Below are 25,568 nucleotides of genomic sequence, written 5' to 3'. Positions count from 1 at the left end.
AACTCATCTCTGTCACCAGGAGGTTGAAATTCCACGTCACTCTAGTAGGGTCCAGAAAATATTCCACACGTCGACTATTATAACAGACTGCCGACAAAAACCGTCTCTCCCCCAATCTGGACACGGATAATTATCCGGAACACACAAAACGAGCGTCGCGTGTTAATGGCATCGCTGCGCGGGGGCAAAAACTCTCAAAGCACGCGGAAGGGCTCAACGAAAACAACGAGCGCGGCGCTAGCGGACGTGCTCGGAGATCAGCCTTAAAACAGACAAAAAAAGGAGTGCATTTAATTAATTCATTTATAAAAGTAGGTGCGGCCGAGCCTATTAATAGGCACAAACAGATAGAGTTATCGGTCAACGGGGGGGCTGGGCTACGGGCAACAGTATTCCCGTGGCGCCAGCACCGGACAGTCGCCGATTTCCTTCCCACGCTGCGACCGCTGCAGAGGTGAGCCACTTGCATCCCAAGGCGGGGACAAGGACGACGATGATAACCTCTCCCCTTCCTCCTGCTCCTCCTCCTCCCCACTACCAGCCCCCGCGATGCATTTTTCTGAGATGACCAAAGGAGATTAAGCAGTTCATGAGTTACATCTCTGCGGGTCGTGTGTGTTGTGGGGAGCGGTAGTGAAGCGGTTAGCGCGCCGCGCTACGAACCTGGCGGCCCGGGTTCGATTCTTGCTCATGGCCAACACCGGTGACGATTATCTGAAACGTCCCTGGGCCTCCACTAAGTCGACTCAGCCTCAAATGAGTACCTGGTGCGGTGTGTAAACATCGCCACTAGGGAGACAAAGGCGGCCGGGCGTGGTGCTGGTCACCCCACCCCCTCGTGTGCCGTGCCGGCTTTCATAGGTGCTCGCTAACAGCACTTGCCCCAATAGTCTGCTCAGGCTATACGGGGGATCTTTGTCTTGTTGTGTAGATCGGTGGTGCAGTGGTCGGTGCGCAGCACAACAAACCCAGTGACCCGAGTTAAATTTCCGCTCGTGGCCAACACTAGTCACAATTATCTAAACTGGTCCTGGGCCTCCCCAAGGTCAACTCAGCCTAAAATTAGTACCTGGTATGTGTAAACATCGCCACTAAGGAGACAAAGGCGGCCGGACGTGGGGGATCTTTGTCTTTGTTGTGCTATATATATGTGATAAATGACAGGTCTTAATTTCAGCTGGAAAAAATCGTGAACGCTGCTCAGGGAATTATTTTGGCATGCCACATCCATGTCGCCTCGTTTTGTCCTCACAGTGACGCAGTGGCGTGCAGAAATAACTCCAGATCATCGTTATTACCGGGTACTCCCATTTGTATGCATGAATGTTCAACTTCTTTCGTACCGTACAAAGGCAAAGGTGCTCATTGGAGGTGCGGGAGATTATAGGAATATAGGGGACAATCATTTCGGGCCTTGGTGACATCATCGCACAGTCAGCCGCGTCACACTGGCCGTGCCTTGTTGGGGGTTTCCAGCCTTCAGGAGGTAGGATGTGGGGCGGTTGCCATTTTTCAAGAGGCCCGAGTTATTGATGACAAATAACAATTTTTTGTCACTTGATCGATTTCATTGTCCCATCTCTAACATTCACATTGGTGAAGCTCAGTTTGGAGGTGTAAATTCCTCATTCTCAAGGTAGGGGATCAGCCTCTCCGTTCGACTGCTGCCATTGACCTCCCCCACACCAGGTGCTGCAGCTTTGTCAAGTGCTGCTCTAGTTTTGCCATTACCTACACCCCAGTAAAATCGTACGTTGACCCGTGACCTTTATCGGACGTTGACCTGTGTCCTCCGATGCAACAAAACACGAGTGATGTACGGAGTCAAGAGCGGCAACGCAGCGCGAAGCTACTCTTGAGGTTGAGGGAGGGAACGAAAAATGTTTGTAAATAAGGACATGGGAACCAAAACAAAACAGACGAGGCATTCCGCGCCACTGTAAACACTGCGGCTAAATGGGCTCTAATGCTACGTTCAGGATTGAAAACACGTGGGTCATAATTTACAAATCCTTCACAGTGGATTTGTCTAACGGGCTCAACTGGAATTTCGCGACAGAGTTTTGAGAACCACTGCGGGAAGAGAAGGGGGGGGGGCAGTGGGAGGTGGGGGGGGAGTTCGCTCTCTCACTCTTTTAAAATAAAATCGGAGCGGTCACAGTGATAAGGAGTTGTCAGGGCATCTGTGCGCCTGGCGAATCCCAGAGTGACCGAGGGTGGCAGGAAGCGTTTAATTTTACCGGCACGTCCTCTCCGATGCCGCGAGATAGCGCAAAGTGCTAGCGGCCATCTTGTTTTGACTTGTATCGAGTGCTTTCATAGCAACACGGCTTAAATAGACCTTTTCTCGATTTGAGTAAATCCTTTTTTTAAAGCTAATAATAAAGTCATATACGGCCCCACAGCGATGCAGTATTCCCCTCGTTATTCACAAACTTGCTCTCCGCGACTTTGACTATCCTCGAATCGCATCTGGAACTCTACGCGACTGCATTGAGAGAGAGAAATAAAGTGATGAGAGAGAATGTGATGAGAGAGAAAGTGATGAGAAATAAAGTGATGAGAGAGAAAGTGGTGAGATGTATTATTTACATATTTATTTAAGGTAATTCGTAGGCAAAATTAGCTAGTCACGAGATCTGCATAAGGTATCCCTCGTCGATAATGAGGGAATGCTGTACACTACTGGAAGAAGATTGTTATGGTGGTTGTCTGACCGTACTTGATCCTGGTGGTTAGTGCGGAAAGTTGAAAAGAGTGGGAAGCCGAACATCGGTTCAGATGTCACTCACCACTGGCTTTAGCTGTGGCCGGGATTAAAACTCAGGGCAAGAGATCCATAGCAAAACGCGCTAACCACTGTGCCACCACTCCACCCCAATCGTCTATTTAAGGGAAATGAATTTTAAGCAAAATGCCCTTAACTTCTCAAACTTGAATCAATCATTATAATTGCATGGGTAGGATTTGCTTTTAATGCTATTTAACACGTTCTTTATTTTTTTTAAATCACTCAACTTTTTAAAACATCTCACAGTGACTCACAGTTTTAATCTGTACTGACTGAACCGAGAGTTATTGCCACGTGTGACTTTCCTATTGACTTTTTAATAAATCCAGCATTGAGAATTCCTCCATTTTGACCGAGGACACATTTTCCACATGGTTATAAACTTACGGCCTTGACAATAATACAAATTACGGTGAACTTTTCATGCCCAATGTGACACGTCCACAGCTCCTACGGGATAAAAAAAAACTTCACTCTCCAGTCACCCTCCTCCGCACAGACCTTAATCCAACTATCCCCCCCCCCCAACCTCCCATTGCTTCACAGAATCTTAACACTGGACTATACTCGTGTGTAATGCGTGTCGGCCGCACGCCTAGCGAATTCCGAAGTGACCATGCACGCCCCTAATCCGGCATCGTGGCGGCGAGAGTTGGTGGATCGCAAGCACAGATGTTGCAAAACTTCCTTCCCGTACGCGTCGAGGTATCAGGACGTGGTAAATAGCCAAGTGTGGACTAATATTATCTGTCCCTTCTGTATCGGACCGTGTGTTGCCCCCTGACACGCGTGGGTTGTTTCTCAGGATGCTCGCGGATTGTTGTTGTAACTTTCTGACCCCTCCCCTCCCCTCAGTGCCCCGACCGGACATCTGTGAATTTTTTTAGAAAGAGCTTCATAGCTCATCGGCTTCCTCCAGTGTAAATAAAGATTCTGATTGCTTTCGCCCACATGTATAAACGCTCGATCATTGGCTGAAATAAAAATCATATGTAGAGGATTGTAGAGCTTGGGAAATTATTGGTGGTGCCGGCTCACCGCCTTGATGCTGCCTTCCGACTTGTCTGTGGTTCCTCAGCGATAAAACTAAACATTATTATTAATGTTCAGCCCTTTGTCAATGCAACGCTTGCCCAAGACCTGCGCATGCTGTGCCGGTCATGGGTTATTTTTGTACCATGCATCATGACACTGCTTGTAATTACACTCGCCATAAATCTAAATTATAGGGCATTGCAAGACACCTTGTGCCACAAGACAAATGGAAGGAGGAGTGGGCGAGACAGCAAGTGAATTATATTGCTGAGAACGTGATAAATGAGTGAAGGGAGCTGCTACTTGGTAAGCAAAATAATTTAAACCCTCCCCTGCTCCGTACCCCCGCATACAATGCGTGTATATTTTTATATGAGCCTACTGGCCTTTTCAACTTAAGCAAGCGATGTCTGGACTGGTTTGAACATTCTTGGTATCATGAGCAGATTTTGTTTATTCTGAGTATAAGTGAATATATGGAGTGAAAGCATCAACAATTTGGTGAGTTGGTCAGCGAGTGTTTAACCAAATATATTCTTGAATAACCGAGTGAGCGAGCAAATGGGTTGCTGAGTGAGCGCATGCACGAGTTCGTGAGTGAGTGTTAGCAAGTGCACGAGTGAGTTAGCGGGTGTGTTCAGGAGTGAACAACTACTTTAGCGAGTGTGTTCAGTCAGTACACAAGCGCACTAGTGAGTGAGTGAGCGAGTGAGTGAGCGAGTGAGCGAGCGAGTGAGTGAGCGAGTGAGCGAGCGAGTGAGTGAGCGAGTGCACGAGTGAGTTAGCGGGTGTGTTCAGGAGTGAACAACTACTTTAGTGAGTGTGTTCAGTTAGTGCACAAGCGCATTAGTGAGTGAGTGAGTGAGCGAGTGAGTGAGCGAGCGAGTGAGCGAGTGCACGAGTGAGTTAGCGGGTGTGTTCAGGAGTGAACAACTACTTTAGCGAGTGTGTTCAGTCAGTGCACAAGCGAATTAGTGAGCGAGCGAGTGCGTTAGCGAGTCGGCGAGCAAGCCGCCACGTACGATGGGCCGCGGCAGGAAAGCGTCCTCTTGCCGTCGCAAGGACAGGGTCACGGCGCCACCGAGTCGCGTGGCCCTCAGCAAGGAAACCACCTCCTCCTGACTCTTTCCTGCAACCTCCTGCCCGTTAACCTACGCACCCAGGTGGGGCGGGGGAGCGCGGGGGGGGGGGTCAGAGGGGGGGCGGCAGGGGGGGCGGCAGGGGGGGTAGGCGTGAGTCCAGCACAAGCGGGAAGCGGCGGGGGAAGGAAAAAAAGACAACAAAAATAGGAGGGAGCTCGTCTCTCGCGCCAGGCATCCTTTCACTGAACACAAACAATGGCACGGGTGACCTCAAGAGGTCAAGTGTCACAGAGACACAGTTTCTGCGTGTTTTGTGTTTTTGGGGACATGGCGAGAGAGAGAGGGAGAATAATCACGTGGTCACTCGCGCTGCGTCTCGCGGACGAGGTCTGCGTTTACGCCGCTCCCTTTCGAGGCCGGGCGCTTCTAACGAGCCGCGAGTTCTCGCTCCGGAGAGAAAAAAAAGTCTCCGGTTAAAAATACCAAACCTGACGACAAGCGTTCAACAATGCAAATCGAGCGCAGACGGCGGCAATGACAATAGGCACGCTACAGTAGGAAGCACGGATCACTTCAATTGTTTGTTCCACTGAACTTTATAATTTACTTACATTTTTTGTATATGTACTGTAAAGACTGGATCATAACGTACTTGGTAAAGCAAGAAGGGTTCCCGATTAGGAGTTAGGATCCTGGCAAGGTTCACCTTAGCCCCTTAGTCATAATAAACATCATTGTTTCGATTTAAAGCTTTCGTGACTGCAGGGATTCATTTTCTTGGTTCTTTCGGTAAAGTCACGTAGAAGGGAAGTAATAAAATAATAACGTGTTGTGGCCGAAACGTCGTGAGAATTATTTTATTATGGTTTTATTTTTATTATTTTATTATTTCCCTTCTACGTGACTTTACCAATAGAACCAAGAAGATGAATCCCTGCAGTCACGAAAGCTTTAAATCGAAATTTAATTATTTTATTATGTTTTATTTTTATTATTTTATTATTTCCCTTCTACGTGACTTTACCGAAAGAACCAAGAAGATGAATCCCTGCAGTCACGAAAGCTTTAAATCGAAATTTAATTATTTTATTATGTTTTATTTTTATTATTTTATTATTTCCCTTCTACGTGACTTTACCAAAAGAACCAAGAAGAAACATCATTGGTATTAGCAATCACCATCCTCTCCTCTCTGGGGTGAGTAAATAGCATATCATCCCGCCCCCCCCCCCCTCCACTGAGGCTGCACCGCTTGGTGGGAAGTCACAATTGGTTGCTCGATGGCAAGAATTGTCCCTGGCATAGGAACGTGGACTTTCCACCAGTCTTAGAACTCAGGCAGAGGGTCTCAGACAGATATAAGTGTGTGGGGGAAGAGCAGTGGGGAGCTGAGGAGCAATGATCAGCACACCGCGCTAAAACACCCTGCTACCTCAGTTCGATTCCTGGCAAACAGCTCACATCACCTGGTGAGTAATATCCAGCCCAGTCTTGGGAACCACCCCCCCCCCCCCACATGCACCAAGCTGCACTGACCAAAGTAGTAAAGTATAGTCAAGCAACCCCCATGACCGACACGGTGTGAGGAAGCCTTCATCCAGCGGTGACATTGTAAAGGGGCTGCAATATATTGTTACGTTATTATTTTCATTTCCATGCACTTGTGCAACATTAATGTAATTTTGCTACTGTGTATAGTGAAATTATTAACTGAATTGAAAGATGAATGGCAAGATGTACAACAAATGTTTTTTTCTAATGAGCTTTAACAATTTAATTAATGAAACCATATTTTATCCGAGCATTGCGATAAGCATGCAAGCAAGCCGAGAGGATTATCAAAGCCCACTTGTCATTAGGCGCCTGGGTCATGTTTAGATTCTCAATTACCATAAACGAGCGTAATGTCTCCCTCTGGGCTTTAACGATTGAGATTCCGCTGTCGTTAAGCCTGGGAAATCTGCGCATACCGTGCGCGGTTTACCAAAAAAGTAACTTTTTTATTTTAAAATGTTTGGGTTCAATTGTGAACAACAGCCATATCAGACAGCACATCTAATCGGCATAACCACTGGTTCACTGCAACTCAAAGACTCGGTCCGACAAGGTGTGCGGTGAAGTTAGATGATGATGTCCATGTGCTCGGAATTTGAAGGGCTGCAGAACAGAATCGTGATTTCGCTGACCATGTGACAGCAGAGGGGAGCTTCTCTCCAGGGTGCATATCCTGGCAACTGGGGGGGGGGGGCAAGGGTTTAGCTTGGCAGGGTTGTGCATAATCGGGTGGCACGCCATCTTTCATATGGGGGTGTAAGTATGGCCTGAAAGGTCTGTGGGGCAGTGGTTTGTGTGCGTTTTGACATTGTCTCCAGTCCCATGTCCACAGGCCATACTCAATACCGTCACCCGCCATAATTGAATATCACATCATCACAATCAGCCTAGGATCACCCCGCTGCGATATCGCACAGTCCTGCAAAGTGACAATTTAACGTGCGCTGGCGCACAATCTCATTTCATAGCTCCCCATCTCCTCGGTGCATGTGGATAGTTAAATAAATGCACAGAACTCCTCTTATCTGCAGTGATAAAGATCACCGTACAGGCTGTAAGGGCGAGTGCTGCTAGAGAGCATCTGTTAAGGCCACGATTGCTTTTATTTTTTTAGTTTGTTCCCCGTTCCCCCGCACCTCCGATTATCATGGTTGGCTATGTATGGCGCGGAATAAGTTCAACAAACATACAAATGAGGGGATGATGTGACCAACGCCATGCCTGGCCACCGAAATTGCTTCTCCAGTGTGTATGTTTTATAAGCACCGCATTAAGTTTTCTAATTCAAGGCTGAGTTGACCTAGGGAAGCCTCAAATATGGTTCATATATCACTCGCCAACGATCTTGGCTGTGGTCGAGAACCAAACGCCGATCATCGGGTTCAATAGGCAGTGCGCGTACCAGCCACTGCATCACCACTCCCCACACACACCAAGATCTCCCATGTAGCCCGAAACAGACTTTTTATGGCAAGCTCCGTTAGCGAGCGCCAAATTTAAGTCAGCACAACGCACGAGGTTATGACGCACACCCCCCGATTAGCACGGTTGGCTACGTACGGCGCGAAAGAAGTTCAGCATGCATGCATATATACATACGTGTGGCCAGCACCATGGCTGGCCACAAACTCTCGCCCACACACAGGTGGCCACACCGACCTCCAGCAGCTGATCGCCCGGCTTCATCCGCCCGTCCGCCACGGCGGCTCCTCGAGGGAGGACGCTCTTCACGTAGAGGGGGTTGTGCTCGCCGATCGGGCCTTCCTTTGTGGCGATGGTGAAGCCTAGCCCTTCAGGCCCTGGGAACACCACAGCATTTATTGCCACAAACGACACTCAGGAGCTTCGCACGAACCGGACAATTTCAGCAACGCCATTGGAAATGGCAGAAAGATTAAAGGACCCTGCTTATGACATTTTGGGGATTTTTGGATGTGCAGTGATTTTTTTCTTGACACTTTAACTGTGCGTGTTGCTAAATATTTACTTGTATTTAACCATTCGCCTTTAAATGCTTCATAAAAAGAGTTCAGTTATACGAGATACAGTTATATCAAAGTTGCACCAGGAATATTGTTGTCATACAACCTAAATCAATTTTAATGGGTCGAGTGTTAGCACAGTCGTTAGCACACTGCGCCATGCACCCCGGCACTTGAGTGCGATTCGTGGCCACAACCAACATCAGTGGCGAGTGATATCTGAACCAGTCCTGGGCACTCCCCCCCCCCAATCACCAAGTCACACAGACCAGCATGGTGAAGTATAGTAAAATAAAACACCATGTCCAAAAGCGCATGATGAGGCCTTCATTCGGCAACGGATTGACAAGAGGCTGTAAGTTCAAGTGGAAATTATCAACATGAAAATCCCAAATATTCTTTGAAAGTCACGTGATATCTCAAATTTAAGCGGAAAGCAGTGAACGTTCAACAGGATTCACTATTTATGAAAAAAAAACGCGTAACTAGGGACAAGGGCTTTAAACATTTTAAGCCGAAAGAACTAAGTTTGTTGAACAACAACTGCATTAGACAAAGTCAGTGTTATCACGACAAGCAGAGCCTAAATCGCTAGCAGCGCTAAGGCCTACACAATAGGCCGAAAGCCTAGTTCCCGATCGCTGCGTAACACTTACCCACGGTTGAAAAATCCCAGACTGTGTCACGGAAAACCAAACGTTGGGCATAATTGAGTAAAAAAGACATATATACAATGAGCAAAATAATAACAATAATTAATGCATTTTCTAAAACCTCCCAACTGAAAGCCACTCTCTGTTAGAGTGTATAATTCAGCAGGTTATTTGGTAAGCCACAACACACTTTGGCAGAGAAGGCAGCTGTTTGACACATCGTTAAGTTACAACGACAACAAAAAACCCGCAATGGCATAGCTGCTCGACAAGTCACGCACTCAATTACACAGAGACGGAATGAAACAACAATAATGACATTTTGGCCAAGAATTTTTACTTGATTAAAGGAATTTAGAAGTGGTGGGGGGGGGGGTTCAAGTAAGGGGGGTGGGGGGAGGTTGCTCAAACCCCTCCCTTCCTCCCTCCAACCCCACCCAACTCTACAAGGCCTGCTTCAAGTGCAATGGGGACTGACCCTTCTTGAGCCGGATGGACGCTTTTTTGCTGAGCTTGCGCGAGAGGCAGCCGAGGGCGGTGGGCGTCGACAGCTTGCGCAGGCCGGACACGATGCCGCCGGGCGACGCGTGGCCCTTGGGGGACCCGGGGGGCTCGCCCCCTCCCCGCGTCTCAGTGGCCCCCGCTTTGGCCCCACCTCCGCCGCCCAACACTCTGCAATTCCAAGCAAGGCAGGCCGGGTGGTAATAATCAAAAATGTTTTACTTTCATTTTATATCGCGTCGTTCTAAACCGAGGTGAACGATTTTTATTTCAGCAGGTAAGGCCCCACTGAGCTATGTAGCTCTTTTTCAGAAGCGGCCCGGCCATCACAAATTTTTGCTCAACGAAGTGGCTTATCGCGTGGAAATTTATAGCAGCCAAATACTCTAAAGGTGTGTTTCTAAATGTGGAGCGAAACACCGGAGGACCCGGAGAAAAATCCACGTGGCCGCTGGGAGAGAGACATGCCAACTCCAAATATACGGACGTCAAGAGTTGGAATCGAACCCACGACCTCCTGTTTTCCAGGCGAGCTAGTTAACATCTCACGACTCCCATCCTTTGCTTCCTCCTCATTCACTCCCCCTCTTATTCTGCTCCCTCTCTCTCCTTTCCTTCTCTTAACTCGTCACACTGCAGACCCCGGCCAGAGGACATCTGAACCCCCTCGCGTGCGCTTCTGCCTGTGGAAGCTTACAACTCCGCTTCCGTTCACTGTTGCGTTGATGTTGAAAATATAAATATATATATAGTGTGCTGTCCGGTCTTTGCAGACCACGCGTCAGCTGTGCAAGCAGCATCAAAGGGCAGAGCAAGGGGGAGTGAAGACAGATCAGGGTAGTAGGAGGGCAGGACAGACTGGAAATCGGAGATGGCATCGACGCAGCAAGAGCAGAAGCAAACGAGCGCCCCAACAAGTCGTGAGGACCCAAGGCTCTTGAAGAAGAAACTGCATGAAAGGTCTTTACTTTGATGCCGATTCACGTTCATGCAGCATTGTGATTCCTCTCCTGCAATGAAGTTGTCTCTGCTCCGATTTCCTTCATTGCTGTATTATATTTAATTTGTATTTTCCATCTTTCTATAAGGTGGAAACCCCGTATGGTTTGGGGCAGCGAGCCCGTTGTCCATCTTTCTATCCCTCTGCTTTTCATAACCGATTCGGCTTTCGTTGACTGTGTGTGTAAGTGCGCCACAACGCGATGAATCGGGCCCACACATTGCCTCGATAAAAATAAAATGTCATTTGACCTTACTGCTTGTCATTTTGGGAACCCCGAGGTGACTTGTGAATAAATCGATCCTGGTTCCATTGAGTTCTAACATGGTTAAGCAAATGAACTTAAACTCCAAGCAGACGGCCTTTTGCTGCAATAGAACAAAAAGTCGTGAAGGTGTGTATATCTTACCCAAAGTCAAAGCGAGAATCCATGGGAGAGAAGCGAGATGTTGGGCTCATGGATCCAAGGCCGCCGTTCGGGGTGTCCGTCTCTGGGTCAATCAACTCCAGGGCTCTTTGGTAGCTCTCCAATTGCTGTGCAGGCACCACGTGAATGACCATCACCCCGACCCGCATCGCCTGCATGAAGATCTGCTGTGACCTGTATTGTCAGAGAAAGAATGATCGTCAAGGAGCAACCAGACCATCACCCTGATCAGCGTTATCATCATCAGCAGCCCCATTATTGTGGTGCTCCTCATCATCATCGTAGCCATCAACATCACTGTCACATCGAAGAGCTGAACGCAAATTACGTCCACAAAACGCAGAGCTGCAAATGAAACTTGATTGACGTCTTTATGGGGCAAAGCAGTAGCATCGTGGTTTGCACATTACTGCACATTACGCTCTGAATCCGGTGGCCCGAGTTCTAATGCCGGCCATGGATAATATCGTTGCTGAGTGATATCTGAACTGGTCCAGGGTTCCCCACGCCCACCCTTCACTGCTGAGCATGGTGAAGCTTAGTCAAACAAACCCCATAACCAACATGGTATGGGGATTTCTTCATTCAGCAGTAGAGTGCCTAACCGCAGTAAAATATTATTTTCCTTCTTCCTGACATTTCCCCCAATCGTGTGAGGTCAGCCTTCCTGGTTCTCATTCTCTGCTCATCCCTGGGGCATCACATCCACGTCCCACTCCACAGTGCTCCATATATGCAGGTTTACCACTTGAAACCACCTCTTTATAGGCCGTTTTGGGGGAATTTGGGAGGAACAGCCGTGGAATAACGTACTGGTCGAACGTCTTGTCAAGGAGGTTGTTCCCATTGATGGTGACAATGCAGTCGCCCTTTTCAAACCAGCAGTGGTGGGCCGCTCTCCCCTGCTCATCCACCCCCCTCACGAGCAGCCCCAAGCTCCTGGGGGTCAGGGGTCAAAAGTGGCGATGACAGACGGAGAAAGAAAAAAAGGCGAGTTCGCGACAAAAAAATGTCGAATACTGTGCTCAAGATACATTGCCCATCGAATGATGTGTGTGTGCGCGTGCAAGAGTGGTTTAATTTGTATGTGTACACGTTGTATGTAATGGGCTTTTTATGCGACCCCCGCCAGCCACTAGAGGTGCGATATTCAACATGAGAAAAGTTGATTGAGCCGAACCGCGACTCCACACAGTAACAATTTATCCAATTGATGATGCCGTCTCTTCATTCCGAGTGCAACATGAAAACAGTGTTTTATTATCTTCACAAATAAAAAAAACTAGGTTCAATGTCCATTTTCATTCATGTGTCAGTTAACAAAAAAAGCCTTGAGATTGGGACTCAGGGGTGTGTGTGTGGGAGACTGTCGCGGCCAAACTTAAACAAAACATAATCTATTTACATTACACGAAGATTCTAGGAAGGTGACGTTCTCTCACCTCCGTAACTTGGTCCCAAAGTGAACGATGTGAATGCCCAGAGGTCCTCCTTCGCTCGGAACGTGAATCACTTTGCAAAAGTCACTTCAGGTTGGTCGGAGAGGGGTGCAGAAAGGGTGCAAGATTTTCAGAAAGAGAAAAAAAACAACTGCACGAGGCTAGATATCACAGCAGCAAGATTTAGAAGTAATTATAACATTGCAATGATGCCCATTTTCAGGCCAGTGCTCCGCTGAACCTGTGCCGCACAGGGACAGCTGCCAATGGGGTCCCCTGGGCTACACAGCAGCAAGGCAATGGACTGGACGAGATGACATTTGATGCAAGGCTGTCCGAGTTGCTGAGGAATTTAAGTGCACCTCCGATTAGCACGGTTGGCAACGTACGGTCCGTGAAAGAAGTTCATAGGCTTTTTATTTTATGGATGAAATTGCTCGCGAAACTCACATATGTACGTACACCTGATCTATTCCTGCAAAACCTAATAATGGGGGGGGGGGGGGGGAGGAGCGGCATCACAGCGGTTAATGCACTGTGCTCTAAATCCAGTGACCCGAGTTCGATTCCCACCCATGGCTAACATCCATGGTGAGACATGAATCAGTTCTGGACATCCTCTTGGCCAACCTGCACTGACCGGGATGGTTTAGCGTGGTGAAATGACCCTCATGACTGACAAGGTATGGGGGAGGCCTTTTCACCCTTCAGCGGACTGATAAAGAGCTATCAACTATCATGAACTATAAGAGAATAAACTATGGCACTTGGGGAGCCGATTGAGACAGAAAGTGTCTGCCTCAAGGCAGTCTTGGGCCAAAACAAAAGCAACCATGAATTATGAATTATGCAATTGTATATCACACGAAAAAAACCAGATCAAACATTGAATTAAAACATTTCAGAGCAAGACAAACACAACAGCGTAGACATCAAAGACACTCAAATGAAGATTAAGTGAAATATAAATCCAAGGAAATTTAAATAATTAGACTGACAGTGCAAATGTAGATGTCTGGATCGTTACTGGAATGCGTTTGCCCAATGTTGGGATTGTGTACATTTTCTTTCGGAGACTTTGCGTGTTCATGTTTTGCGTTGTGCACCTTAGACAAGAAGACCAGTCCCCCAAATCGTTCTTCCGCAGAGATGACTTGACAACATTGTTCCCATTCTCTTCATATTCCTGCAATAAAACACATGACCAACCATATATGATTGCGTACACAGTAAAAATAATAATCATCATCATCATCATCGTTGTCGTAAGATTTTTTTGTAAGGTAAGCCTCACAGATTCTCCAGACTCAGGAGACATGCCCTGCTTTGGGATATTTGGTCAATTCCTTATTTGAGTGTTTTTTTTGTTGAAAACAGAATGCCGAGAGGAACGACACAACGGCATAACACGAACTTCAGACACATCCTGTCGGATACCTCTACTCGCTTCACGTTGGAGAAAACCGACGTCTGATTAGCACAGTTGGCTACGTACGGCACGAAAGAAGTTCAACGTACATACATTCAAGTTGTTGCCTGGTGCACTCAGGAGAAAAAAACTCAACACTCAAAAGCTCCACGCAGGCAGATACAAGAATCCATTGTTGTACTGCCATCTCTTCATCACCTTCCAGCCCTAGCGTACCATGTCTGGTATTTCCAGAAAGTCTCCTGTCCCAGTCCTAGCCAGGTTAAAACTGCTTAGCGCGAGAGATCCAATGGGATTGATCGGGTGTATTGAGGCCGATTTGGTTGTCGGCTAATTAACTTGTAGCAGCTTCTGTATGAGCACTGACACGGTTGTTCACAATGTGTGCCGTTTTCTCTGCCACTGCATTGGAAGATAGTGCAAAAATCCCGAAATTAAACGTTCGGCTGCATTTAAATTCAATGAGCCAGCTGCAATGCCCTTTGCAAGGTCATTATGCCAGTCGTGACACTGTGCAGCTATTGTTATTATCACTTTACTTCCTTCTTAAAACTAGATTAGTCTTGGAAACACTCGAGAAAGGCCATAATTACTCACCTGGGAACACATTCCAGGTTAAAGGGGCCATGCAGTTCAAAGGGCAAAATGCGCAAAGATCCAAAGGGCCTCACTCTGCCACATGGCCTTCATTCACCCACGTGCAGTCTCGGGCCGGATAAACCACATTAACCGAAATGGCACATTACGTTCGCTCGGGGTGACGACTTCCACGTAATTAAATTACTCTTCTGAGCACTTTTCCAACTAAGCCTGACAGCATTGAGGGGGTGAGCTCTGTCTGACTGTATGTCTGTCTGTAAAGGTGACCCAACACGTACCAAACAGTGTCAAAGTTCTGCTATTATGGACATAGCTAATTGAAAGCTGGCCTGGATGTATCAAAACAATGGCATAAACCAGTGCTAAAAGGACTGTGCAAAAATGCTAACGTATTTTGCCTTGACAGCTGCTACCATTGGTTACCATACAACTAATAATATAAAAAAGCACAGTTCAGAATTCATTTGTATGCATGTTTCTTACTTGTCTTTCTGAGCAAGCACATGTGGACATTCTTTGACGGAATCAAAACATACATCGCAGGTACGTGTCAATCAGCTGCTGGAAGAAGGCCTCCCCACGCTGTGCGGGTCGTGGGGGTGAGATGACTTAACTATTTACAACGATTCTTTTATATTTACAGGTAAGGCCCACTGCGCTTGTTCAGACACGACCTGGCTACAAATGACAGTGGCTTATCACGTGGAAATTTAAAGCAGCCAAATACTCTAAACGCATGTTTCTAAAGCTGGAGGGAAAAACCGGAGAACCCAGAGAAAAATCCACGCGACCACGGGGAGAACATGCAAACTCCAAATATACAGCAGACGTCAGGGTCGGGATCGAACCCACGAACTCCTGCATACCATACGCTTTGGTTCTTTCGGTAAAGTCACGTAGGCAGAAAAATAAATAAAATAAAGCATAACAGATGATAATTATTAAGTTAAATAAAAACTAATATTTCACAGTTAACCATTCCTGCTGCTCTCTCCTGCTTGAATCATACAATTTATCTATAAATAATTTAACACACATAAGCTCCTTCCGATTGGCTGCAGTGGTTTTAAATAGAGGCTGGAGAAACGTGAGAAGTGGATTGGTAGAGCTGCAGATGATGCGATGACAGATCCCGAGTTGAACGCCTAAACGTGGCTATGTCACAAGCAGTGCGTTACAACAAGCTCCAGACCACTCCTGAGAACCACTCACATCACGCAATGCTCGCGCCACACTAATTGATGCTCACAAATCATTGTAAATCGTAAGATATCTTTACACCATATATATTGAGTGGTAATAATAAAATCCCTCGTGCGAAGGTTGTCGCGGTTGTGTTGTGCAGCTCTGCGAAGCGTGCTTGGATTGTACTGCACGCCGTTTCCGCACGATGTCCCACGTCTTGCTCCACGCACTAAGAGCTACTTCAGGACATTTCGTTGAAGAAACTATGACCAGGTTCCTGAAGAAGCCCCCCAGCACACGGGAGCAAAACGTCAGACATCATGCCAAACAGCAAGCAGTAGATGTGAGAGCAATGATGAAATAATAATAAATCCTTTATATATAACCAAGTGGGCGTCCATTGAAACCAAAAGTAACATTTTAAAGAGACACCGGGCTCCGTGCCTGGAGGAATGAAGAACATTTGACATTGAGTACAAACACAAATTCCTTGTGCCCCGACTTCGAACCATAAGTGAAATCACCACACCTCTGCTTCGTCAAAACTTCCCGATGAAATGTTGTCCATAAAATAGCATAAGCCCTTTTCGACAAAGTAATTTTCACTAAATGTCTTGATATATCACGCATTAAAGCGGTAACAAAAACATTCATGCTGTATTTCTTTTGCGTATTACATTTAATCTAAAAGTAATATGGACAAAGGTATTGTAAACAAAAGCGATCGCCTGAAAAAACATTGGAACCCGTGGCACCGGAAGGCGATTTGTTATCTTTTGCCCGTGTTCCACGGGACTGACAATTTCACGCTTCCTGGAGGTGCGCAGTCTGCCACTGCCAATCAAGTGCCGTGTTTACTTAAACCGTGTCGTGCTGCCCAGCAGCAGCAGTGGCAGCAGCGGCGGCAGCAGCAGTGGCAGCAGCAGCGACAGCAGCAGCAGCAGCAGTGGCAGCAGCGGCGGCAGCGGCAGTGGCGGCAGCAGCAGCAGTGGCAGCAGCAGTGGCAACAACGGCAGCAGCGGCAGCAGCAGAGGTGGTGGTAGCAGTGGCAGCAGCAGTTGCAGCAGCAGTGGCAGAGGGAATTCCTCTCTCGGTTTAAATCCGAGCGGCGAGCAGAAGATGAAAGCTAGCGTCTCATCGGGTGGTGACGAGGCGCAGCGGTGGCGCATCGGGAGTTTGTTGCGGAGGGTCATGGTTCGAGCCCGGCGTCCGCCCTGGTTCATACTGCGGGTGGCTTAACCACGAATACTCCGCGCTGACTGCTTCGCACAGTGGACGTTAAAGATCCCGTTTACTTTCTTCGGAAAGCAGCAGGCCGTGCGTGCCATCGTCAACAGTCCAAATTTCCAAAATTTGACAGGAAATAACTTAATTTTGTATAACCACACAGGAACACCGCTACCTACTGGCAAACGATACCCGATCTGTGAGACATATCCCCCTCAAATAGCATCTGTGCTGTAGAGAACGGTGTGAATAGCAAATGTACAACACGTGACCTCATTGATTGTTTTACTTCTATTAGTCGCAAGGGTCCTGGACAGGACTGTTATGGATTAAACACAGTTGTCCAGAAGCCACATTTTTTTTTGTTTATCAGAGAAGGTGGGTACGCGACGTTAGTGTTCTTCCTTCAGCCTGTGCCACACCGCAGCGTGGACACAGTTTTTTAAAAACCTGGACAGGTTACGTTCAATCGATGTGGACGAGTTCGAGTGGCAAATGCTACGATCCCGAAACTGGCGAGGTGGGAGGTGTTGGTGGATCATCAGGAAATGGTGCCACCACCATGTACATGAGACACCTAATAGCAGCCTTGTGACTGCCGTTAATTTTAATTAAATCGTCACTCGAGTGAGATTGAAACGGTAATGCTTCCAAAATCGAATTTAAAGTTTGCCTGCAGGAGGTATTGGAGCAAGTCGGTTGCCGACAGGCAATATGTCTGACATTTATGTGCAATCCTCGTGTATATGCATGTGTCCCCGTTTTTTCCAGGCATTCCCTTTTCTATAAAAACATTCAAAAAAGGCAATTAGCAGCATTATTCTTAAAACAAAAGTGTTGCGCATATCTGGCTGGGTCGTGTTAAAACAATGCATCATTCCAGAAGCTATGCCATAGAAGCGAGTGTTGAAAATCATATCCAGGGAGCAGGTCAGCCCACCATCCCTCTGGGGCTCTTAAAGAAAGTACCCACTTTGTTGGAAACCAAAAGTGGTCACATTATATATATGTGTGTATGTATGTATGTCCACAGCTTTGGGAATGTTGTTTTTGCAACATTAGCCCCAAAGCCGCCAAAACAAAGGCCAACCGCCGCCCAATCCATCGCTTGTCCAAGCGACGACGAGACAACGGAGCTTCGTTCACGAGCACACGGACGGCAACGGCTGCACGTCGACCTTTGCGAGCGTGACCCCAGCGCTCGGCCCGCGCCGGCCGCTGTATTCAAATGCACGGCAGTCATACGGCACGTCGGGGGGGGGGGGGGGCCTTCCGAAACCCGACCAGGCACGGTTCGTGCACTAGGGGAGGCATTGGGGCGCCGCCCCACCAACGTAAATTTTTCAACGTTAATTTGCCGAATGAAGATAACATTTTAAGTTGTTCATATGAAAAACCGCTGCAACACCACAATCTGATTTGTTCCTCGGGGAGGTCTCGGGGCGGCGGTGAAGGCGTCCGAGTGAGAGATATCCCTTCGTTCGCTGCGATTAGCTTCGCATTGTAGCCACTGGCTGCGATGAGACGATGTCGCAACGCAAGGCTGCACTGTGCAAATACAGCAGGTCACGGCCTCCACGCTCTAGGCTTTTGGCAGTGTCAAAGGGGTTGTGTAGTGTGGACTTGAGGCCCATGGGGACAGCATTTTAGTGCTTTGTTGTGTTTTTTTGTATTGTTTATAAATGCCTATCTTTGGTATATGACTTTCACAGGAAGGCCAATAACAAGGTTTTCAGACGAGGTTTTTATTAATTAGAACACCAGATTTTCTGAGGTTACTCACAAAACCCCCGCCGCCTACGTGGAAGTGTCCCGAGCCGCCACTGAACCCGGCACCCGTCGACGACGCGTCGTACCCGAGCGTCGCAGCTGGGAGTCCCGGGGGCGGCGCCGGGGGGTGGAGGGGTTGCCCTCCCGTCGAAGAGGGGGGCGCAACGCGTGGGGGGCTCCCCCGGAGGCCGGTGGGGGTCCACGCTGTGATGAATTCTCGCGGCTGCTCCTGCAATCGCCGCACATGCGAAACACAAAGTTGCCCCACGCACTTCGTGTAACCTTTTTTTAAACTGTTTGGCGTCAGTGGCCGCTGTGCAGGCCGGCACACCGTTCAAAGAGGATGGTGGTCCCATCGCCATGCCCAGCCGCCTTTGTCTCCCCAGCGCTGACGTTTACGTACAGCGCCCAAGCACTCGTTTAAGGCAGTCGACCTACGGGGAAGTCCAGGATTGGTTCGGATATCACCTGACGGTAGCTGCGGTCGGTTGCTAGGTTCAGGTCCCCACCACCACCGCCACCACGCACTGATTGGCGTGGTGAAGTATGGTCGAATAACCTCCACAACCGACATGGCATAGGGAGCCCGTCATCCTGCAGTGGATTGAAAGAGAGCTGCAATGTACGATGCAATGTATTAAGTGTATAGGCTGCATTGTACATTTCACTTTGGGTCATGTTTTCAAAAAGGGACCCTCTATTTGCATTAAAAATGTATGTTTTTTAACATAATAATACATTTCTCAAATGTATTTTGTGAAACATAATTTAGTGTGCAGTTTCAAAGTGAGGGATTACTGCTTTTCTTCTAATTATTTAATTATTTTTCACACGTGTTCTATTTTTGTTGGCTGCGATCCTGAACACCGGTTTTACGCCAAAGTTAAAAAAGACATCAAAGTCCAAAATTTGATATCTCAATAAACAGCGATTACCAAATTCCTCGGCTCGTTAATCTTTTACGTTTTAGTCGTTTGAAACCACCGTCAAAGATAAACATGAGATTTGAAAAAACAATCCTCAAAAGCTTCATCCACGCTCACTGCCTGACACGAAAACAAGTTGCATCTTGAGCATTTTAAAACACTCGGGGGAGACGCTTACATTTTTAACAGAAATGTTCGAAAGGCAGAGAACGGTCAAGACTTTTTTTTATATATATAAAGAGACTCCTTGAAACACGATCAGAGTGGTCAGGTCTGCTGCCTCAATTATCACCCCTCGGGAGGTCACCCGTTGCGCCCAAGGGCCAAGCTGAGTCACGGCCGCCTGCAAGCGTCCTCGTTGCTGGATGCTCGAATTATTCATTTGGCGTCTGCCAAGTGACTCGTCGTTATTGTGGGTGGGATGGTTTACCCACCACGACCGCCGCCGCTGCCCGTCCAACCCCCAACCACCCCGACAGTGATCCCATAAATATTATAATTCAGATTTATGTAACAGCAGCACTTGTGCAGCTCTATGTCGATCCACTGCTGGATGAAGGTCCTCTCTGCACCATATGGCTTGGACATCTGTGAAGAAGAGCTTCATAGCTCATCGGATTCCTCCAGTATAAATACATATTCTGATTCTGGGAGGGGAGGGGAGGTTTATTTGACCACTGCTTTACTGCACCGGTTATTGCAGACTGGTGAAGGCTGGGGGCATAAACGTGGAAACATAGAAGTACAGTAAAACAATGGATTTTAATGCTGTGGAGAAACGTAGTTCCGTAGCAGCATATAGAAACCTGCTGTGCATGCCGGTTGCCCATCCAATAACTGCCCAGGTTCAACTCTACTTAGCTTCCAAGATCGGACAAGAACGGGTGCAGTCTGGGTGACTTGATTACAGGAAAGATGGATGTATATGAAGGATGTAAATTCATTAACATGATTAAACGGAACGCATATGAACACGAGTTGTCACCGTGCAGGCCTACGGACTCAATGTATGGCTTGGTTCTCTGTTAAACACGGTGGTGAATCGTGCTGCATCGAGTAGCTGCTGGGGTGGTATAAACAAATAAAGTGCAACATATTGGATTGTGAGAACATCGATTCTCACACACGTGATCGATGAATTTATCGTTAGCTTCGGAATCAATTAATCGATTCTTTGTTTTAGCTCCGCTGATTAACGTAAAAAGCATTGCCTTGTGACACATTCATCTGTTTGTATTGTTCTTCGGCCCAGGCCAAGCTCAAGATACCGGAGCCAATGGTGTTGTGCCAGGCCAAGAATCGAGCTCAGGTAACTGGGGGGCGGGGGGGGGGACGGGAATCACAGCGCGGTGCCTCTAACCCACTCCACCACCACTCCGCGCGACACTCCAAAGACACACACAAACACACCCCCAATGAACAGCACGTGCGTTTCTCTCTCCATTGGGAACCACATACGAAATCCAATCCCATTCCATCAGCTGAAGAAGTGAATAACAAAACACCCAGCTGGGCAGGACCGTGGCGATGTGTGTGTGTGTGCCTGCGTGTGTTTTTCCACAGCGGTGAAAAGAAAACAGTGACATTACGACCACTGGCCAGGACGAGACGAGCCGAGCCGCGGTGTTGTCCGACAAAACAATGCGGCGCTAGCCCCTGGACAATTGACACGGAGCTAAATGTTATCCCTCTCTCGGTGTTCGGGGAAAGATTACAGATGACGCCAAATATTGTCAGAGATTGTTTTTCTTTCTTTTATATGCCGTCGCGTTGGTCCCTGGTCTGTCAAGCTCTGAAGTTTGAAAAACCCTACAACTGAGGTTATCGTATTCTGATTTCATCTTTGGAACGACCTTCATTCATCCAGGAGAGCCCCGATGAGTCTAAGGAGTGATTTTTCTTCTTTCAAGACGGTCCTACTGCATTGGGATGTTTTAGCCAATTAGATGAAGTGATGTTCTTAGCTTTGTGAAATGAGACGCTGGAGTACTTGGAAAAAATACACGCATATTGATGGTGTAACAACTCAAAGCTCTGCAAAGATAGATACAAGGATCCATTGCTGTGCTGCTATACTCTGGCCACCTTCCAGCCTAAGCCTAGAAGAGCTGACGATGTGACCCCTGCAGCCACTAGAGGCATCACCATTCAGCAAAACATTGGGGGGGGAAAAAAAAAAGATTCCTGAATTCAAAGTGACCGGGTAGCTCAGAGGTTAGAGCGCTGAGCCGACACCAGCGAGACCCTGTGATCAATCCCAGGCCAGCCTACTGTGATTAAAATGCATTCCCACGTGTGGCGGAGTTCATTGGTGTCAGCCCGGTCACCAATGGACTGCATAAAACAAAGGCTAATCAACATTAAAATTAGTCTTACGCATAATGTGGCAAAATGGAGGGGGGGCAGTGACTGGAAAAACTTCTAGCTCCTATCTTATTTAGGCAAAATGTAAAAGCAGTGAATCGATAAAAAAAAAACATCTCTCGCATATTTCACAGACAATATTGCTTAACTTATGACCGACAATGGCAACATTTTTTTCTGACTCGTCCGTAACAAAAATTACGGACGATTGGCAACCTCGCTCATTCACCCCCATCGGGCGCAGATGGAGGAGGAAGGCGACTTCCAACGGTCCGTTTACGTCTCCCGCCGGATTTCACATCCATCACGCGCCAACCTCATTTGCAAACGAGACCACCTCCCGCCACTGCCGCCGCTCTCTTCCGAGCTAAGCCGTCCTCGGGAAAAGCTCGGAGATTTTTCAAAACGCGGCAAACGGAAGGAAGCTCCAAAGAACGCCGGCCACGCTCCCGGGCCAAACGGAGACACGGCAAAGGCCGGCGGTGGATCGTGCGCGGCAGGCGCACGCGTCCGTGATTCCCCCTCCCCCCCACCTCAAAAAATACGCTAATACAAACAACATCCTGCATGCAGGTCACACGCAGAGCCCGGGGGGAGGGGGGGGGTGTAGAGATTGTCAAGTGAAAAAGTCACGTGGTTTTCTACTCAAATGAGCATTGAAGCAGTGCGGTGGTCATATCATGTTTTCAGCCCCGGGGGCCAGTGGTGGAAATTTCTCATTCCTATGGCAGGGACGAGTCTGGCTAGAGGACAACCACTGCTGACTTAATCAACCACGTAGAGATTCTGGGGTGAGCTAGCCAGCCTCACAGCCAGGATGTGAACTCACCGGGCCACCTGGTTGGGGGGGGGTTTAGCGCTCACATTTTGATTTCCAGCAGCTGCTAAATTTTCCATGTGTCTTAACTGACCCATATGAAGCTTCGTATAGAAAAAAGACCCATCCGTCTCAATGGGACCTCATCTGGTCATGTATACATACTTCTGTCTGAATGGTATTTACTGTCATCATCAATATCATCCGCCATGATCTATCCACTGCTGGATTAAGGCCTCCCCAAGCATTCGCCATCCCTCTCGTGGTTCTTTGACACACCACAATCTATTTGGTCCATCACGTGTACAAGCAAGAGCAGATCCATTGATCAATCTCCATAGTGGACGTCCTCTTAGGAGTCCTTCCCTCCTTTGCCTGTAATGCAACTAACGACCAAAGCACCATGAATTCGTCCGATCTTGTGAGATCCTGGAAGCCAAAGCAGACTTGAGCCTCCTTCATACTTGGACGAGAGTACCACCTGAGAATATGAAACAAGTGTTGTGGGCTTGGGAATAGAAGACAGCCAGGAGACAGGAGTAAAGCAGTGGATTTTGGAATCTCTCTGCAGTGCGGCTTTGATTGTGATTTCAAATGCTTGGTGGGTTTTCTCGGGACACTCTGGTGTTTCTCCGAGCCAAAACACCCATTCGTACAAATAGGTCGAACATCCCGATGCGGCAGGACTCTTCCTCGAAAAACTAATCTTGAGGCTGAGCAAGGCTCTTGAGTAGATGAATGTAATCATTAGCTCCACAGAATTGCGTTGCAACGTAGTGGCCTCCAGTAAGAGGTCATTGTATTGTTTGAGTTGTACTGATACTTACTTTGGCCTTAGCGCCAAGGTAAACGTTCGCGTTTAAGTCTTTCGCAGTAGAAAGATACACGAGTACGAAGAAGGTTGCAAATATAATGGGTGTTTGTAAAAAAGAAAGGACATTGAAAGATATAACTTGGGGGGGGGGGGAGAAAACAGTCACCATGCTAAAAATAAGACTGGTCCTTGCCATAGCAATGAGGAATTTCCATCGGAGCCTCAGAAGCAACAGATAAGCACTAGATTTTGGGGCGTAGTTTTTCACTTCAGTAGTCGTGGAGTGGCTGTGACACCGGCGCGGCTAAATTGGCCACCCCAACCAAATGCAATTGTGGGAAATTAAATTTTTACAAAATTGTTTTTCAAATCAGATCTCACAACCAGCTGTTGTTCCCGAGCGAAGCCAGGGCCCCCCTCTCTCCTCAACGGGTACCACCGTCCCCGTGTGGCTACAGGGCCAGAGAGGCCATGCGATGGGAAAATCTACACTGGGTGTAAGTCTCGGACAAGTCGAGGATGATGGTGATGGTGCCGATGATGCTGCCACTGTTGCTGCTGCTTATGATGGTGGTCACTCTTCCTACTGTTGATAAAGCTGATGATGAAGATTGTCTTAACGTGATAATGTAAATGATGACAAAGGTCACGGTAACTTGCTGATGGTGACCATGATAATGACGGCATATATGCTGCTGTTTATGATGACATCAAATGCTGATTATATTGCTACTGCTACTCATGACGATGATGATAATGATGATAGTGCTGTGACTGGTAATTATAATTTCAATGATCATATGATGATGATGTTATCAGTGATGGTGACAAAAATGCTGCTTGAGGCTGATGATGATGATGCTGTACCTGCTTAATACTAATGGCAACAATTATGCTGATGATGATGATGACGATGGTGACAACAATGCTCCTTGATGCTGATAATGATGCTGCTGCTGTTGCTCCTGCATGATGATCATAATGACAACGACGATGCTGCTGATGCTGCTGCTGACCACTGGGCAGGTTGCTCGCCGTCACGCTGCCCTGGCCCAGGTCGGCTCGGTACGGGTGGAAGGCGGACGCTGCCCACGCGTCAGATGGGGGGCTCAGTGGAGACGTGGCCTCCGCGAAGCTCCGCCTCTGGGGTGCCGGGCTCTCATCAGAGGCTCCCATCCCCGGCTCCTCATACACCGCGATCAGCTGACGCAGCAGAACAAAAAACAGGAAGGGGGGCAGGGGGATTGGGGTACAAAATTACATCTCCGCCAATGTCTTTGGCGACTCACAACCTCCTCTCGACACCGAGGACCAGCAGCGTCATTGGCAGGCGTCGTTTCTACATGGAACTTGGTCATTGACCCCCGCTGCACTTTCGCAGCGGCGTTCAACCTTCGCCATCTTGTGAAGGGACACTTAGGAGACTGCACTTCTCTCACCTGGCTTTTAAGCGCCCCCGAGCTCAGCTCCGCGCCATGGTCACGGTTATTTATGTCCGTGAAAGATATTGTGCACATTGTAAATTGCGTTATTATGTTTTTATCAAGGCCACAGGGTTCATGCAAGAACAAAAAAAGTGCTTCCTGCAGTTTATGGGAAAGCCAGGTCAAAAGGGCAATGCATTATTGTGGCGGCTGCACTTGTAAATCTTAGCTAATGGTTTGTTAAGACTGAATGCCTTCCATGAAATGGTAAGGAGCAATGAGCAATTGTGCAATGTACATATGGCATTCACAAATAAATTACCGTAGTTTACTAAACTTTCAAGCAAGTCCATTTAACCGAACGCATGCCTTATATTTCTATGTCTATGACCAAGTCACCCAGAATGCACCTGGCTAGTGCTTGGGTGTGTCATAAGCTGCAGGGCTACATTTTAGGCATAACAGGGCGGTGCAGTAAAATCCAACGTTGTGCTGTACTCCTATGCTCCCGCTTCTAAGCTGCCCACCACCTTTGCCAACCCACGCCG

General features: G+C 47.8%; 1 protein-coding gene across 3 annotated transcripts in view; it reads right to left on the bottom strand.

Annotated features, from left to right (window-relative positions):
* Nucleotides 1-25,568, bottom strand: part of LOC144943454 (partitioning defective 3 homolog B-like) — a 98,524-nt gene that overhangs the window by 26,042 nt on the left and 46,914 nt on the right. For 2 of the 3 annotated variants that reach the window (XM_078870883.1, XM_078870884.1), the window contains exons 3-11: nucleotides 24,613-24,799; nucleotides 18,762-18,904; nucleotides 13,571-13,650; nucleotides 12,468-12,551; nucleotides 11,839-11,964; nucleotides 11,008-11,199; nucleotides 9,576-9,769; nucleotides 8,122-8,261; nucleotides 4,849-4,977 (exon numbers count right to left, since the gene is read on the bottom strand). In XM_078870883.1, coding sequence (XP_078727009.1) covers nucleotides 4,849-4,977; nucleotides 8,122-8,261; nucleotides 9,576-9,769; nucleotides 11,008-11,199; nucleotides 11,839-11,964; nucleotides 12,468-12,551; nucleotides 13,571-13,650; nucleotides 18,762-18,904; nucleotides 24,613-24,799 — 1,275 coding nt within the window. The remainder of the gene's footprint in view (nucleotides 1-4,848; nucleotides 4,978-8,121; nucleotides 8,262-9,575; nucleotides 9,770-11,007; nucleotides 11,200-11,838; nucleotides 11,965-12,467; nucleotides 12,552-13,570; nucleotides 13,651-18,761; nucleotides 18,905-24,612; nucleotides 24,800-25,568) is intronic. The other variant, XM_078870885.1, reaches the window with a different exon arrangement.

Source organism: Lampetra fluviatilis, chromosome 31, assembly GCF_964198595.1.
Source record: "Lampetra fluviatilis chromosome 31, kcLamFluv1.1, whole genome shotgun sequence".
NCBI lineage: Eukaryota > Metazoa > Chordata > Hyperoartia > Petromyzontiformes > Petromyzontidae > Lampetra > Lampetra fluviatilis.
This window is presented reverse-complemented; position numbering and strand designations above follow the sequence as displayed.